General features: G+C 36.1%; 1 protein-coding gene across 4 annotated transcripts in view; it reads right to left on the bottom strand.

Annotated features, from left to right (window-relative positions):
* Positions 1 to 8,365, bottom strand: part of LOC142337749 (uncharacterized) — a 58,937-nt gene extending 50,572 nt beyond the window's left edge. Inside the window, exons 1-5 of one of the 4 annotated variants that reach the window (XM_075387241.1) lie at positions 7,840 to 8,365; positions 7,425 to 7,530; positions 2,951 to 3,080; positions 2,187 to 2,210; positions 1,540 to 1,707 (exon numbers count right to left, since the gene is read on the bottom strand). In XM_075387241.1, coding sequence (XP_075243356.1) covers positions 1,540 to 1,707; positions 2,187 to 2,210; positions 2,951 to 3,080; positions 7,425 to 7,530; positions 7,840 to 7,950 — 539 coding nt within the window. In that variant the 5' untranslated portion in view covers positions 7,951 to 8,365. The remainder of the gene's footprint in view (positions 1 to 1,539; positions 1,708 to 2,186; positions 2,211 to 2,950; positions 3,081 to 7,424; positions 7,531 to 7,839) is intronic. The other 3 variants (XM_075387239.1, XM_075387238.1, XM_075387240.1) reach the window with 3 other exon arrangements.
* Positions 8,366 to 17,676: the final 9,311 nt, after the last annotated feature.

Raw genomic sequence — 17,676 nt, 5'->3', positions numbered from 1 at the left:
TGGAAAAAAGTTGCACGTTTTGTCAAAAAATGCTAAAATTCCAATACCATTAAAAATTTGTCATTAACTTCCTATCAAACACCATAGAATGTTTTCTGGCCCCTGTGTCTGGAAAGACCTGAATAAGGAAAAAAATAAGGAAAAAAATTGGAAAAAAGTTGCACGTTTTGTCAAAAAATGCTAAAATTCGTGATGGTAAAAAGTCGAACCAATTCAATTACCAATAGAAACTACGGAGTAGCCTATTTTTAAAACCTAAAGGATGTTCCTTGACACCTAGGGCTGATAAAAAAAATGTCAAAAATTTTCAAAAAGCTTGAAAAAAATTGCAAACTGGGGGGGCAACACTGGGGTGGGTGGCAACAGCGCGGTGGGGGGGGGGGGTGGCGGCAATAGGGGGGGGGGGGTGGCGGCAATAGGGGGGGGGGTCAACAGTCGGGATGTCTTCAACATCTAAGAACCGCCCTTCACACCATAAGTATTAGTATGAGTCTCCAAAACAGTCTGAGCTGAAACAAAGCTGAAAGGCTCTAAGAGCACTTAATGCCCGCTGGGCGCTACCTGTTATCCCGTTTTTGAGGACGAAAAGTCAAAAGCGTCAGACGAAAAATCGGTCAAGCGAAAAATCGCATTAAAAAAGACCGACAGGACTAATATAATTGCTACAAACATCGTTTGAGAGCAATTAAAAAGTGCATTGTAGAAATCTGTGCCAGTCTTGCGCTACTGGGTGACTTAAGGAAACCATTAAAAATTACATTTCAGTCATATAACAGTTCGTTACCTTTTCTTTAATTTCTCATATATTAACAAAAAATAACCGCTCAGAAATTTAACATCGTGTGTATTTTTGGGTACCTGTTTTAAGTGTTTTTATTGGCACTTGCCTAATTTCCACAAAACTTTTGTTCAGTATTTTCGCCTAATGGCCCTAAAAAATTGCTTTTAAACTCTTTGAAATTGTAAACACTTTGAATTGTAAAAAACCACAGGGTTAGGATCTCAAAACAAATTGTTCGATTAGCCAGCTAATTAGAGTGCCAACTATGAGCAGCACACAATTAGCAGCTCATACTATGAATACTACGCCATCTTCAGCTAGTCCTTAAGCAGACAGGCATACAATGTCTCCGGCAACAGTCAGTTGTAATCTAATATCACTTCGCGGCTATTTATTACAAACACGCGCAATACGCGATCGAGAAGAACTTCCATTAGCTACAACACATGCTCTCCAAAACAGACAAGAATTCTCTGTCGCGGTACGCAGCAACTTTCATACGTTTATCAAAAGGAGAGGGTCTGAAAAAACTAGCCATTACAAAGCATTTTTAATGGAAAAGATAATTGAAACAAAAAGTGCAATAAAAACTTCAGATACAAATACTGCGATAACTCAACGACTCTAAGACTACCAGATAACACCAACAGATAACTCCAAGACTATACATCATAGCTGGGTGTTAAACGCATTTACGCCCTTAAGAGACATACCTAAATTATTAACTAATACACAGAGGAATTTATAGATTTACTAACTTGATTTCATCATACAGTCGCAAGAACTCCTCGAAGTGTGACATGCCTGCAGTGATCATGTTGTACGTTTGACTCTGGTTGCTCGCACTTTGTGCGTAACGTGTCACGTCTACAGCCATTCCAGTAGCAGTGCCTTTGGTCTTGCCAGAAATCGACTTGTCTCTCGTTCTTAACACCAATACACTCATTTTGACAAACTATTAAAAGGACATCACAATGTTCGTATTTTGTTAGCGTTATAGCACAATTTATTAGATCCGAGTTTCAAAGTCAAAGTTATCAAATTAGGTGATTTTTTTGGCTTCAGCAATTGATTTGCACAAAAGTTTAACACGATAAATAAGACTCTTTTTTTTGTTGCTCAGCAAATTTTCACAATTTCGCAGTGAATAGAGCTTTATTTGACAAAATATCAGCAAGATTCTAAACTTTTCCCTTAAGGTCTGGAGATAAAGACGGAGAATTTGAAAATGCAATGAGTCTTCAGAAGTTCATACACCGCGATTCTTCTTCCACAAGCTTAATTTAAAAAATCAAAAGCGTTAAATTTAATTTTTGATCAATAGATAGAGAAAGCGTTTCACTAGAAAGCATTTTGTTATAGTTCAGCCAAATAGTGCAACATGTTATTCAGAGCCCATATTTACCTTGAACTAGACTCAGAATATCTCCTGTAAAAATACAGAAAATTAATTAATTGCAGAAGCGTATATTTTGGTAAAAGCGTCTCAAAACATTAAAATGCGGCGGCTTTGTTTGACTAAAATCAGCTGTACAGCTCAAAACACAAAAAAAGATCATGTATCCACCCCCACCCCTCCGACTCATTGGTGACCAAAAAATAACTTTAATCAGAAGCAATAACTCTTTCTGAAGGAACCCGAGCAGTTAATTATCACTAACGTAAGACATCAACACTCCGCCCCCTTAGGGAGAGAAGTATTTAACGCAGCCGATCAATGTAGAAATTGCTTTCAAACGACAGCCAGTTTCGGTTATGGTCTTCAAGTTTAAAAATGTAAAAGAGAGCAAATAAGATAAGTGAAACGTGAAAAAGTTGTTTGAAAAGACAAATCGGTCAGACAAAAAATACATAAAATTACTATCAGGACTATATTAACTGATCTAACTTAGCTTGACAGCAGTTAAACGCACTATACGACCCAGTATTAAGATGCCAATGAAAACTGCTATTGAATTTCGGTCGTGATAATTTGTTCGGTGGGGAAAGTTCCATATCAAGTCCCACGGGCCGCTAAGACATAAACATGGCCCGCAAGGTATCGACAAATACGCAGCTATTTAATTGTCGAATGCAGAGTTATTAGCGAGGATTTTTTTTCTTACTTTTTCCTGTGTAAAATTGACTGGTTTTATCCGTTTAGGATTTTTCGAAACCCCTGCTCATTACCTTCTCTGACTGCCAGTAAACGACGACCCTTGAGCTGAATCTGCAGATGATGTTGAAGAAAACGACTGGCCAGCTGGCGGCTGTTGTAGCTGTGTCCTCAGCTGCACTGTTACTGACAAGATTACGTCACCTAGTTCATCACAAATGGACACATCAAGGCTTGATTGGAACAAATTTATCATTATTAAATAAGTTTTCGCACAAATGATCCCCCAAGCTAGTAGTATAAATTAAACCTAAGAAAACACACTGCCCTTTCTTATCAAATGTCCCATTTACAAAGTTGGCACTGAAAAAAGTTGTCATAGTTGCCACTAAAGAAAAAAATGGTCACAATTACTGTAAGGCTTCTGCTACTGCATAATTAGCAAATGAAACATCGGATATATTCTGTTTCAACCCCCAGTGTTTTACGCCACCAGTTACAAATTATATGTTATTATATAGCACGTTACTATGTAAAAAAGAGCACAAAATCAAAAGATCACAAAAAAAATCAAAAGTCACGCGTGAGAAGTCACTAAAGAAGTGAAATCGAATAATGTACTAGAAAAAACGGCCAAGCTACAATTTTGCATAAACACACACACACATACACGTTTGCAATAATGGCTTTAAACACTGTTCGAGAGCAATTAAAAAGTAATACATACTAGCCTAGGGAAGTCAAAAAGATTTTACGCAAAATTTTGAGCGAAGTAAAGCAAAACAATATTAAGTTTGACGCATATGTATATAAATATATACGTATCAGACACCTTGCACATAAATATAAACATATCACCAAATTTCGTTGAAAAAGAAAACAAAAGCAACACCAAGCCCAAGCAAAGAAGAAAGACCAAGTTCAATTCGCACAATATTAAAAAAAAAACACTGAAGAGAAACAGAAACTGTTACAAAAGCGCCCTCAAAGACAAAATAACTTTCATCGAAATGTCTATCATCCACTTCAGTTCGTCAGAAACACTTCCGAACGCGCAATTTAATTAAAAAATGAGAAAAATCACTGAGTTAGAACTTTCGGGTTAAAACTTAAGTTTTCAAAAAGCCGCAAGTGATCGCAAAATTTAGTTGGCTGAGCAATTTCTTCACACTAGATTTCCCGATATCTTTTGAAAGTCAGTTTGGTCAAAACACCACCTCATTTCACTGCGCTCTTTTAATTTATTCAACAACAAAAAGCTATAATTTTTCTTGTAAATTATTCGTTTTTACATCTTGTTAAGAACAAATTTTAGCAATTAAAAATAACCGTTTGGTTCGGCAAAAAATTTTTTAACTAAAACTAACTACATATACACTCCGAAACGTAACCTGGATATCATTGGCTAATTGCAACTTAATGCTCAATCTTATTAAGATCCTTGAAGAAAAAACAACAAGCAAGTACAAAATCGGAACTTCAAAAAAGATTTGATCACAAGAAAAAATTCTAGATAATCGAAAAATATAAAATGAGAGTGACAGCTAAAAACGAAAACAACTTTAGGTACAATAAGGTAAACAAGAATACAAAAAGTAAAAAAAATTGCAACAGTTTTGATATTTTTTTTTATCTTACCTTTATGTTCAAATACTCTCGCATCTAAATAAAATAAAATCTAATTTAAAACATAAAAATTTGCTCATTGAAAATACTTGAAGCTATAGGCTTTTCCTTGAAAATTTAGATGCCGACCGCAAAAACGGCAATTCAGATACTAACTGTAAAAGAGCTGCAAACGTGTGGTTGTTAAATGCGATTGAAAAAACGGAGAAACGCCAGAAAATCATTCACAATTGGAGAGTTTTCGCATACTAGCTGTTGTCGCCACTTCTAAAGAGCAGCAAGAACCATCAGATACCAAGAGATAATTTTTGAAACTAAAAAACTCAAGAATTTGAGCAACCTCATTTATGATCAAAAGTGAAAAATTTTACAAGTTGCAACACCATAGTTCTTCACCCCCATCCAATTTTGTGAAGGGAAATCGGGAGCGATCGCGTTTAGTCTTTATGTTAAATCAGCAAAGTTTCTAAGCTGGTTGAGCTTTATTTCAAGAAGTTACAATACTATCAATGACTGAAGCCTCAGTACGAGATTGTGTTAAAATATTTTAACACCAAGGATACTCGTAACTTCAATCAAACCTTAAGTTATAGTCCTAGAAATGTCCAACCGAATAATTGCTTCGACGCAACCTTTAGTCAATTGGATTTAATGAAGAACCAGGCCGGCGTAAACTTCGAGAACCAGGCTGTGAATACTGGCTTCTGTTGACATTCTTGCATAGCCACAACGTTTAGTCGGCGGACCCGGTATCAACAGCAGCACGAACAGCAACGAATCTGAATCCAAATTGGTGGACCAACCCGGACATCTGCACGACGGAACACGAACATTGGTTTGGACAAGCAATTTGGATGAACGAATAAGTGTGTAACACTTGAACGCTTCATTCAACCAACTTCATTGTCACATATGACTGACAGCGATACCGCCCGGAAACGAAACCAGCAACCACTGGCCGTACACTTGATGAGTTACGCGAACGTCAACTGAAACATAGGGACAAAACGTTACTGTCACTGGAATGCAGTAGAAAGCCAGAAGGGTCTCTACTGTTGCCGTAACCTCCTCGTGGGCCATCCTGGATAAAATTTTGTGTAACTAAGCAGCAAAGTGCTCGATCGATTTCCAAATCACGAAGACCCAATGCCAAATACATTCCTTGCCAGACCCATACTCATCAGCGCAGGCATTAGCCTGAAATGAGGGAGTTGAGGCAGAGCATCAAGCACTGCCCTTGACAAAGAGAGCAAAAGTGGAGTGGTCGTCAATAGGACCCTGTATAAATGTGGCTCTTGTGGTCATATCTCGCCGACTTCTACCTGTTGTAAATGTCTCCAATGAGCGAAAGATGGTCTCACTGACTCGAAAATCAACAAAGCAACGAAAATGAAATCGAGACTAGTAGATGATGTCGCGCCCATTTAAGTGATTTGGCTACACTCCAATTAAAGTTTCTTGTGAACTCTAATCAACCTGAATTTCCCCGCTAGTAGGCAACGAATGCAGGGTTAGTAAGGTTGAGAAATGAGGGAGCTTGAGACGACTGCTACACTGTATGACCGAAAGTTGATCAGTAGTGGATGAGAAAACTCTGTGATTCCTGCGCACAATTAGTATCTGCAATGAAAATCGTCAAGTAGGAAAAACTGTGTAAGGCCCAGACAAGAAGGATGTAGTGATAGTCACAGAAATAACATCACAGAGTAGTGTTGCAACTGTGATAGGAGAGTTCAAAAGATAAGAGAGGCTACACTACATTTCTGATCCAGACTACACATTCTCTGCTATGTCCCGATAGATGGTTTCATGGGACTTGAGCCTCACGGGACTCAACTCCCCAAAGAGCTGGACTCCAGACGGTCTTAGAACCGATGCTCTGGTCTTCATGGCTTGGAACTAGTTCCTCTAAAGGTCTGATGACTAAATAACTGAGGCTTCGGCCAAAGGAGAGGTGCACAACAATTACTACGGTCATCACATGGTAGGAAAAAAATCGAACACTGCGCGAAACAATACAAACTTAATTCAGTGGTTTCCAACTGAAGGAAGAGACATCAAATCTTCAATTTGATCTGTCGTGCATACGAAGAAAAACAAGAATGACAATTGGCCGGACAAGCACAAAGAAGCTTACAAAATCTCTGTCTCTCATCCAAAAAGCGAACGTTTTCAGAGAATGGAGAGTACCTGAGAAATTTGTAAAGTCAGAGAAAACTATTCTAGAGCTTCTCAATATCATTAGTTAGAAGGTGGAGGAGTATGAATTTTGTAAGACTTCATTGTCAACTAAAAAAAACTCGAGAACCAGGCTGGCAACCTTGGGCTCCGCTGAGATTCTTTAGCAGCCGCAACACTAGTATACACTTCGTTTGTAGGTTTTGGTCCTATCAGTTGAATAAGATTTTGATTGCTGAGACGTGACGTTGTTGTCAGAAAAATAATTTCAAAACTAGTCATACATCAGTATTGTCAACAAGCATGTCAGCATTAGCACAACAGCGTAATCATTTAGCAGCAACAGCTCAGTATAGAAATTCTCACTTTCATAAGCAGGTAATGACACCACCCCAGGGGTCAAACTTTTTCAGACCGAGGGGGTCAAACTTTTAAGATTCAGAACCGCCCTTCACGCCATGAAATTGTTTCTTCAAAACAGTTTTGGTGAATCGCAATCTTAGAGTATAGCAAGGCTCATGGCTGTACGAGCACTTTATGCCCTCCGAGTGCTACATGAGGTAAAACCAAGTGTCGCGGAAGCCCAGTAGTCGGTTGGAGAACATTTAGTAACTATTGATAGGTTTTTATTAAATCATAGCTACCGAATCAAATAGTTATTACTATCACGTTTTTTTTCTCCTTTTTTTCATTGTCGGGAGTTTTAAAGGCACGATGTTGTTGGTAATACCAAGTGTTACTGACCTGATACTAGTCCTTGTTGATATGCTTGTGAGTGTGGGTCCACGCTTTCAATGTAGAACTTGACTTTGTATGGCATCCCATCCACCTTCAGATCAAACTCTCCCTCCTGCATTTTAAAACAAACCTCTCTTGCAATTGCCCATCATAATATAACGCAAATAATGTAACTGATAATAGTATGTATCCCACTGTCGTAATCGATAATTGTGTCAACTTTATTCTGAGCAACTTTACCCGCCATTATATACATCATTGTACACTGGTTAGCGTCGGTGCAACCCGACCATTACAAAAATATCCAAAGTGACAATCAGAATGAACTCATCAGGATTATGATTACATAACAGCATTAACAGAACCTCCCTTTCTTTTCAAATATGATTTTTTAAAAATTGTGCAATGGAATAAAGCAAACCTTAAGAGTGATGCCATAATTCATGTGTACATTGCCGTCAGCCCTCAGGGTCACCGTTCTCTTTGTGCCAACTGGAAGTTTCTCTGGCGGATTCTCTAATTGTTCCACCATTTTCAGTTAGTTGTAAACGTAGTGTAGTCCTAATCCTCTTCCAATCAGCCAAGGCGCAGAAAAGTTAAGTTATCACTAGTTAGAAGGGAGTAATAATTGATAGCATAACCGGTTTAATGACCCTTCTCTGCATAATTTTACAGGCAAATGAATTCACACTACTTTAATCAATCCGAGCTCACATGTACCAATCTAAAACGATGCAATAAATTGATATGATAAAAGCAATCTTTAATCTGACGGAAATTTTGCCACAAAATGTTTATAAATAGAATGAGGTAACCTCCGATAACTGCTACGTCCACAACTTTGCTTAGTTTGAAAACTTCTGTCGCAGTTATTCAGAGTTTTAAAGAAGCATTCACAAAACTCACAGCTTCATTCAAAACTGATTTTGTAAATCAGAGAAGAAAGCTCAGACGTTTTGTTTTGCTCTAGAAAATGAACCGAATCTAAAGCTATTCAAAAACAGGACTATTTATAACAAATCTTATAACTACTACACAAAGCAAGTTATTATTATGACTTACATCTCAGCATTTTGCACTGAGCTACAAGTCAGTTTGACAGTCAAGTTAATCAAATGTTATTCTTACGACCAACAAGGTACAATCGTTGCAATTTTTACGGCCTCTGCTTCAAAAAAGACAAAAAAGAAAACTGAAAACAATAGATGAAAACCATAGACAAAAACCATAGAAAAACCAAAAACAAAGAATTGTACTAATGGGTTGTTTGAGAACTGTACTCGTACAGACCCAGGATTTTCTAATATTACTACGCCGCGCTTCACAGTTCAAAACTTTGGGCGCATCAATGAACTTTTACATCGAATTGTACAAGAAGCATCAATATTAAGTGTTCACACAATCGTCCCAGAAGCAGCTTATATTATTTGAAGAAAATTGCTTTCACTGCTTGAATCAAGAAAAATGCCGAAAAAAACAAAAACTCTACAACACATTCTAGAAAGATAAGTTTAGTACAATTTGAAACTCCCAGACATAGAAAAATCATACAAACACACTCCACATTACATAAAAACACCAACAAACGCAAAGCCCAACACCAAAAAAACTTTTTATTTTGTTTTTGGAAACAGATCAATAATCAAAGATTGTCGCCGTTCATTTAGGTCTTTTTCGTCTTTTTTACTATAAAAAATGGGCGTGGACTTTTCATGGCAATAGTATCGGTAACGGTAAATTTGAAACTAAACCTTGAAACATAACTTTTTGAACTTTGCAAAGAATTTTCTTCAAATTTAAAATTTCATGAGCATAATGGCACGTTTAATTTTTTCTAAACTTTCCCAAGTGTGCAATCAACGAGACTTAAAAACACAGTGTGCTTTTGGACATACTTTTTAGTAATTTGTAGATGAAATTTTTCTAAAAATTTCATGACTTCTGACAGTTTCTGCCTCTATTTGTATCCAACCACAAAGGAACTAAATATCTCTAGACCACTTCTCTCCTTCTATATATGTCTCTTTCTTACACACACAGTCCAAACACAAAGACACTTATTTACAACCATAAAATTGAGAACACACAAACACAAATCCCGACAAAAAAAATCTGATCTTTACTCAAGGTTCCTCGCCGTTCATTTGTCTGAACTGCTTTCTCTAAGAGTCTAATGTGGATTTCTTGAAAATTATATCTTCTAACAGTAATCGTAAAAATGACACTACAATCTGAAATGAACTATTTGTTGTCTTTGTCATTTTTGATTTTTCATGAGCATAAAGGGATACTTTATAAATCAAAATCAGACGCTTATCAGCAAGACTTAAAAAAACTGTTTTGGTTCTGGATTTATTTAGCAATTTGAAGCAAATTAAGTTTTTTTTTAATTTTCCTGTTTGCTGACATTTTTTGCACTGTGCCTCTATTTGTGAAGAATACTTGAAGAAACTGTCTCTTACACTAACTCTCTTTGTCTCTCTGTCACAAACAATTAACACCTAAACAAGCCTGCACTTACGCACACAGACAAATAGAGACCTGGCTACCAAAAAAATTAATTTTTTTTAATCTTTGCTCAAACTTCGTCACCGTTCATCTAGGTCCTGATTATTTTCTTCTGGAAAACTAATTTTGTACTTCTCGAGGCGACAGTAGCGAATAGGAAAATGCATCGAATTGGAAATTGAATGAATTGTAAAAAAAAAAAATGTCGCCGAAGTGACATCAGCGAGATTTAGAAGAAACAAAGACTCGGTACCGGATATATTTAAAGCCGCTGTTCGTAGCATATAATGAGAAAATTTTCCAATTAGTCATAAACTCTGACACGTTTTGTACTCTGCCTCTATTTGTTTCTATGATTTAAAGGAACCATCTCTTTCTCTCTCCATCTTACACACACCCCACACAATTAATAAGCACATCCATGTATAAATTCACAAAAGCACGCAAACAAATACCATTCTCGCCACAAAACATTTGAAAAATTTTCTTCAAGTTAACGTTACTCAATTTCCCTCACCGTTCATTTATCTTCTAATTCTTTTTATAGAAAACTATGTCTAAACCTCTTGAGGCAATTGCATCAAAAATCGTAAAATTGACACTAAAATCTTAAATGAAGTTTTTCAAAAAAATTTCTCATTTCTGATATTTTAATGAGCAAAATTGGCCTTTTCGTTTTTTTAACGAAATCTCTCAGATAAGCTAACATTTTTGCGCTCTGCTTCTAGTTGTTCCTATCATCTCAGGGAACGTTGAAAATTGTTTTTAAAGACTGTTTTTTAAAAGCATTGAGGAAAACTGGTTGTCCTCAAAGAATAAATTGAGTAAATTTACTCATGGAGTAAATTTTGCGTTTTAGCCCTTTCACTTTTGAAGTAACAATTTCACAATCAATCGAGTTTCACAATCAATCGAGTTTCACAATCAATCGACAACTTCACAATCAATCGACAATTTTGTTTTTTATATAAATAAACGCCCAAAGACTCGAAAATATCACAACCAATCGACAATTCTCAATCAATTGTCGAGTTTTACAATCAATCGACAATTTTGAGTTTCACAATCAACCGACAGAGTTTCACAATCAATCGACAATTTTGTTTTTTATATAAATAAACGCCCAAAGACTCGAAAATATCAATTTCAGAGCAGTTTCAAAAGATAAAAAGTGAAAAATACTTTTCTCATTCTAAAAAAAACGAAGTGTATTAAATTTGTCAGTCTGGCAAACCATAAACTCTCTAACTGTCAAATTCATCTTTATTTCATTAAACTAGAGGAGATCACTTCGAACTATCTGTTCGGACATTTTAAAAATACAAATAAAGTTAACTTTTTTGTCGACAAGTAGGGATGACCTCATGTTCATTTTCAGAAGAGTTTTTGCTATTTTGTGCCCCCGTAAATTGCCTCAAGTCTTCAGTTTTCCAAAAAAACTTTTTAATGCAGAAAACAACGGTTCGCACAATAGTTTTTAACCATCAGAAAACAGAGACGTAAAGAAATGCTTTTTAAACAAAATTTTGAGGAAATATTTTTTCTGGAACTTATCAGTCATATAGCTAATTGTTAATTGTTAGGCTTGCCAGAGTACTATATTGCTGAAAAATCTCCATTTAACCTAGCCCAATTCACAACAAGCTTTTCTGTTTCCGTCTATTTTAAAATCCCTCCCCCTACACCAGTAATGTTTTTTTCCCTCTCATTCTTCCTTCAAAATTTTAAAGAGTTCCCCGTTTTGTATGATAAATTTTTTATAAATCAAAACTAGATCTGGAGGACTACAAAATGGTGTCTTTCTTTTTTTTGTCTACGATGCGTAAACAGAAAGTGATATTTTGACTGAGGAAAACAGCCAGCCTCGCATATATTCCCCCATTTTTAAAACCATCATTGTTGGAACAATAAAAAGGCGCAATAGATGGAGTTCAAGAGATGCATAAAAAAGATCTAATAATAATAATAATAAACAGATTTACTTAGCAGCAAAATCAACTAAAAAATTTATTGAAAAACTAAATAAAATTGATGTACTGAGTTAGTTCACCAAATTTTCGAAGATGCATGGAAATGATAACGTATATCTATTTTATGTAAATAACACGTCAATAAAATAACAAACATAGATGACAGATTGCCAGAAAGTAGCCACAATAGCATCTGAGATATGCAGTCTCAATAAGATAGTAAAAGAAACAGACCAAAAATAAACTTCTTTTAAATGCTGAGATCTTGTATTTTTTATTAAGAATTTGTATAACCTATTACTGCTTCTATTAGCTGCTCTTAAATATTCTTCAACTAGAGTGACACACTCCTAAATGACCTTATCTCTTCGATTTATATTGAAAAAAAGTCAATTTGAGTGAGGAAGTCATTTTGGAGTGTGAGGTAAGTCATGTATGACCAACAACTTAATCACGCGAATGAACGAAAAACTGTCACCATTCAGAGTGAAAAAGGACGTCACGCACGCAATTCAGTTGAAATTGCAAGAAAAAAGAATGGTGGTAACAAAATCCTGTTAACAAATTAAATGCCAAGAGAAGGCCACTAATAGCCTCAGCTATCGCTTTTCGGCTATAAAGGAATCGAAATTTGATGCAAAAAAAGTTTTTCCCCGATTGAATTGAAATATTAAAATTTATATGTGTCCTACATAGGATCGCCTAATCACCAGAAAAAGAATCTTAACAATTGAATTGTTAATTGCAATAAGCTGACGATAAACTACAACAAATACAATCTGACGAGCTGCAGAACTATTTACACATTTAAGTCCCTGATTGATGACATCAAGCCAAAGCAATATAACTCAGGGGCTTTAGCCTAAATATATTTTCCTTTATGCGGCAAAATCAGTTGAGAACAACGGGATTCGAAGATTGGCCCTCCCGATCCCTCACTAGAAGCAGTGCCCACTCGGCTACCAGTCCCTGCTTGTTGCCATGCTGCGGTCGATTTTATATTAGCAACAAGCTTTACATCAGAGTGAAATCAATAGAGATTACTCAAAAATGATGAACGAAAGCGTAAAAAAGTCACTTGAGAAGTCAAAGAATGTTCTAGAGGAAAAACGCAAAAACGGTCAAGCGAAAAATTTGCATGAAACAAAAAGACCTACACCTTTACAAGAATTGCTACGAATTTCGTTCGAGAGCAATTAAAAATGACATTCATGTCCAACGTCAAAAAATTGCGTGGTAAGCTGTCACATTTTTTGCTGAGCTATCAATCAAGCTAGAACTTTTTATCGGAATCATCTCATTTTAGTGCTTCTCCGTAAATAGTTTTAGGAGCATTTTTCAGGCATTACTTAACACAATACGAATCTTTTTGCCAAAAAAATTATTCGAGGTATTTTTCCTGCAAAAACATTCGGTTTCACGTGTTATTCGGTATCTCGGAATACTTAAATAAACTCGGCAAAGTATTCCATTCACTTTACATTGAATGGGATAATCCATAAACGTCATATTAGTGTTACATATATTTTATCAAAGAGTCTGAGTAACTAATCTTAACGATCTTGGAGATAAAGATTTTTTTACAGGCTTGGGAAACGATTCTATTAGACGTACATCGATTTTTGTGAAGTTTCAAACAACCGAAAAACTCACTAATAATCTACTTTGTAAGGGTTTGCCTATGACACCTTTTTCTCCAAAGAATACTTCTGGAGATTGCAATTGACAGAACTAAGTCAGTTTGTCAAAGCCAACCCTCTCACAATGTACAAGATCAAACAAAAAACAAATTCAGGACGTTGTTAAGGAACTCCGACTAAACGTACTGACAATTAACATCATTTAAAGGATTCAATCAATCTTTTACGTTCTTCGCTTATTTAATTGAATAAAAAGATTTGGTTCGCAAAATGTTTTAGACCACAACAAATGTTTGAGAATTATAGCGTGTAACTATTTGCATTAGATTAAATCTTGCTACAATATCGAAAAGTCCTTTCGATCTATAACATACTCATAAACATATCAATCAACTGAAGCTTAACTGAATTAACTGTACGATGATTTTGTTCGGGCCCTTTATAGCTCTCTTTATATTAATTCCAATGATTGGGCGTACTAAATATTGCTACCTTTTTCACCCCGATTTTAATCCTTCATATATGTCCGTAACTTAGTAACAATCATTTGCCATGCCCACGCCTCAGCGGCACCCGGGGCTTGATATGAAACGATAACAACCAAACATTGGATAAATTTACCAGCTTTGGGAAAATCTACACTAATTATGAGAAGATATGCTTTTAGTGTCGACCGGTAATTTGCTGGGTGAAAAGATAGAGGGATGAAAAAGTATGGGGTTAAATGAATTGAGGCTAAGAGAAGTAGAACCCTACCTCTTATTCGTCTACAAAAACGAGCATAATTTCGTAAAGAGCAATAATTTATTCACATTGCCTAATAGAAGCAACAAAAATGTTCGCGTCGAGAATGGAAACAGATCTTGGAAACCTTTAGATTCCATTTAAATTTTAGGGAGCTATAATGAGACAGAACAGATTGGCTCATTTCATACCAAACAAAACTTGATCACAATCTAAATGTTACAATAGACGGCAGCAAATTACATCACATACTGGTTGAGTTCAGAGTGGATTTTAAATTTAACCGTTAATCAGACTTGTCTAAAGAAGCAACATCATAAATTATCATCAGAGAGGAAATTTACTATAACTACGAGATCTTTCGTTTATCACTGAGGTCATTTGTGAGTTATAAATTAAAGCACAATCGGAAACGTTATCAGAAAGAGTTGACAGTTCTACGAGGCCTGCAAAAGATCAGCGCAATTTATCGAATTTAGTTTTGTGAAACGAAGAAGTAAAATGAACTCATCGAATTTATACGGATTAAAAGTCTTTTAAAATATTCTAATATTTTAATTCACTGACTATTCGGTTTTTCCTTAAAATTAAAAAATATTTTATCGCAAAAAGGCAGCGCTATAATCTTGCTTGAACCAATTCCTAATAAGAATTTTTAATTATATGCAAATACAAGTGTCATATTTGACTCTTAACGCGGAAATTCCGTTTCGCGCCAATTTTACTTTCCGACTGTGCAGGTGTAAACACTAGGAACAGATGTATGGATTTCGAAAGATGGAAAAAATATTGTATAGCTGTTTAAGGATGTGGGAAACAAACAAATCACCTGCTCAATCTAATCTATGATAGCACCAATAATAATAGAACGATGAATGTTAAAATCTTACTTGAGGAACACCACAAATCTAACTGCCGGCTGGTCATTTTTAAAACCTCATATTGTAAGTAAATCGATTGATATCCTTCTCCCAACCAAAAGGAGAGTTTTGAAAAAAGAAATAGAAAACAGTCAAAACTTTAGAAAGGCCTTCATAAAACCTGACAGCGGCAAAAACGACTGTTCGGAGAGACCTCTAATGAATATTCACGAAGTATTGTTTGTCATTCTGATATTGATGACTGCTGCCAAATATATGGCCGTCTTACAGGAGCAAGAATAGTATCTCAATGAACACGAGAACGCACCTAGTCAATTTCAACCAAGCAGGTTAATTACAACGCCAAGCTGTACGTTCGCCGTCAATTCGACATTCCAGAATTTCCGTTGAATAAAACGCCGGGCATGTAGTCAAAAGCGAATTAATTAAACAGTCATCGAACGCACTAGCATTGATAGAACATTCGAAACTTCACCGACTACCGGCCTACAAATACTGTCGAACAACAGATGAGGGGTTTGCGTTGGTTCTAGTTTAAGCACATGGAGGCCAGCCTCAGAGGGCGAGGAAAAAGCGTAAAAGCCGGGGGATTAAAATTAGACGGATGGAACCATTCAATATTACGCTTTACAACATCCACCACATCTGCCTTTTTCAAGCGTTCCTTGGAAGCTTTTTTGAACAGTGGCTACAATTTGAGCTTAGTGAAGCTCTAAGAGAGCTGCTCAGAGACTCAATGAGTAATTTTCATCACTGTGCTAACAAATCCATTGAAAAAAAGGACAAAGAAAAGTTTACAATAGCCGCAATAGTAACATTACAAGACCTAATGTGGTGTGCTGAATTCTTCCTCTTCTTGTTGCACGAGGTAGTTAGATTTACTGCATGAATGTACTAATCAAGTTGTTTGCGTGTGTGCATGCACAATTTCCAAAATGGGTTTTGATTATTTAGGTTTTCAGCTGAGCGGTTTGTCTTCTGATGCTGTGGATCGACAACTTCTATATATTCTTATTGAGTAAGTATATTCTCTCAAAATTAGCAAAATTTGAGGTTTCAAAATAGTTAACTTTCTGCTACTACCAAATTAGCTCTCTCTATTTACTAAGCAAATATTAGTTACAGCTTGCATCAATCTAGAATATTCTATCTGATAATGTGTACATGTTTAAATCAGTTTAATTGATTCGAAATTTTAAGGACCGTCACACTCCCCCACTTCAGGAAACTTCCGGGCACAAAAGTTTTCTTACTACAATTTTTCTTTGACGGTCAAAATTGAGTTTTCTTTACGAGTTTTGCCACTTTGTTCCAGTCCAGTTGTTATCAGTCGAAATAGAAAAGAAGAGCCAAAAGGGCCAATAGAATTCCGAGTAAAAAATATTGTATCCGAGATCCAAATTTGAATATTCAAGTCCAAGAATAAATAATTGAGAATTTATTGATGATGCTGTTCCTACGGCCATAGAAAGTTGATCGTATCATAGTTGGTTCCACCTGATTTGTCAATTGATTGCCAATTGTTAGTCCATCGTTTCTGCGGTATATTGTACTGCAAGAGTATTTTACAAATTTTAAACTGCACCGGTTGAATAGGGGTTTATCGGATGATTAACAGTTTGAACAGAATATGATCGATCAAGATTGTTAATAGACTCTGCAGTGACATTTGGTGCACTGGGGTATAGACTTTTTTGGGATCTGGTCATAGACTTATTTGAGCTTGGTCCTAGTTCGTCCTCGTCAAGACTTTTCAACTCTTTTAATCGGTTAAAAGCGCATGAAAAAACATGATTGTTCTCTTTCAGTATATTATGTACTGCTTCTATCTCATTTGGGTCATTACTGTGTATGATGGCGATAGGTTTATGAACCACTTCAATTTGTTGATCAGCAGTCAAGAACTTAGGCAAGTATTTACGAACAAATTTAAATTTATGATAGAACCAGATGAACAGCACATGTAAGGCCAGGTTGAGAATGAACACAATGACAGTCAAGGACAAGGATATCTTTATGGGAACATATTCGCTCAAGTGAGATTTTAATGTGGGCTTTAACATAAGCATATCAGAAGTGAAAGGTTTTGCAACGGTGACTAGGTCTTCACTATTTTTTACTTTTGGGCTGAACAATAATTCTGCTCTAACTTTTCTGAGTAAGTCTACGCCTGCTACGGTGCGTGACTCGAAATATGGTAGCTGTTCAACGTCTGGAATGGATGCCATCAGATCTGCAAGCGGGTCTGGTAGTTGAACATCTATAAACTTAGCTGTAATCTTGTCACAGCTTTCCAAGTCTGATCGAATTTTTATATTGTCGCCTATTATTACTTGAAAGTCACAATCCACTGTCATAATACAGATCTTACAACCTGGAATTAGACGATTCCATGACTTGTGCTTCGAGGCGAGACTGTATTCTCTCATTTCGTACGCATCTGTCGCTGAGGTAATGAGCCATATGCCGTATCCAAGATTGTCTGCCTGTACTTGAGTCGGTAGGTAATGAACTT

Source organism: Convolutriloba macropyga, chromosome 4 (assembly GCF_964194025.1).
Source record: "Convolutriloba macropyga chromosome 4, txConMacr16.3, whole genome shotgun sequence".
Classification (NCBI taxonomy): Eukaryota; Metazoa; Xenacoelomorpha; order Acoela; family Convolutidae; genus Convolutriloba; species Convolutriloba macropyga.
The sequence above is the reverse complement of the archived record's forward strand: the minus strand, read 5'-3'. Positions and strand labels throughout refer to the sequence as shown.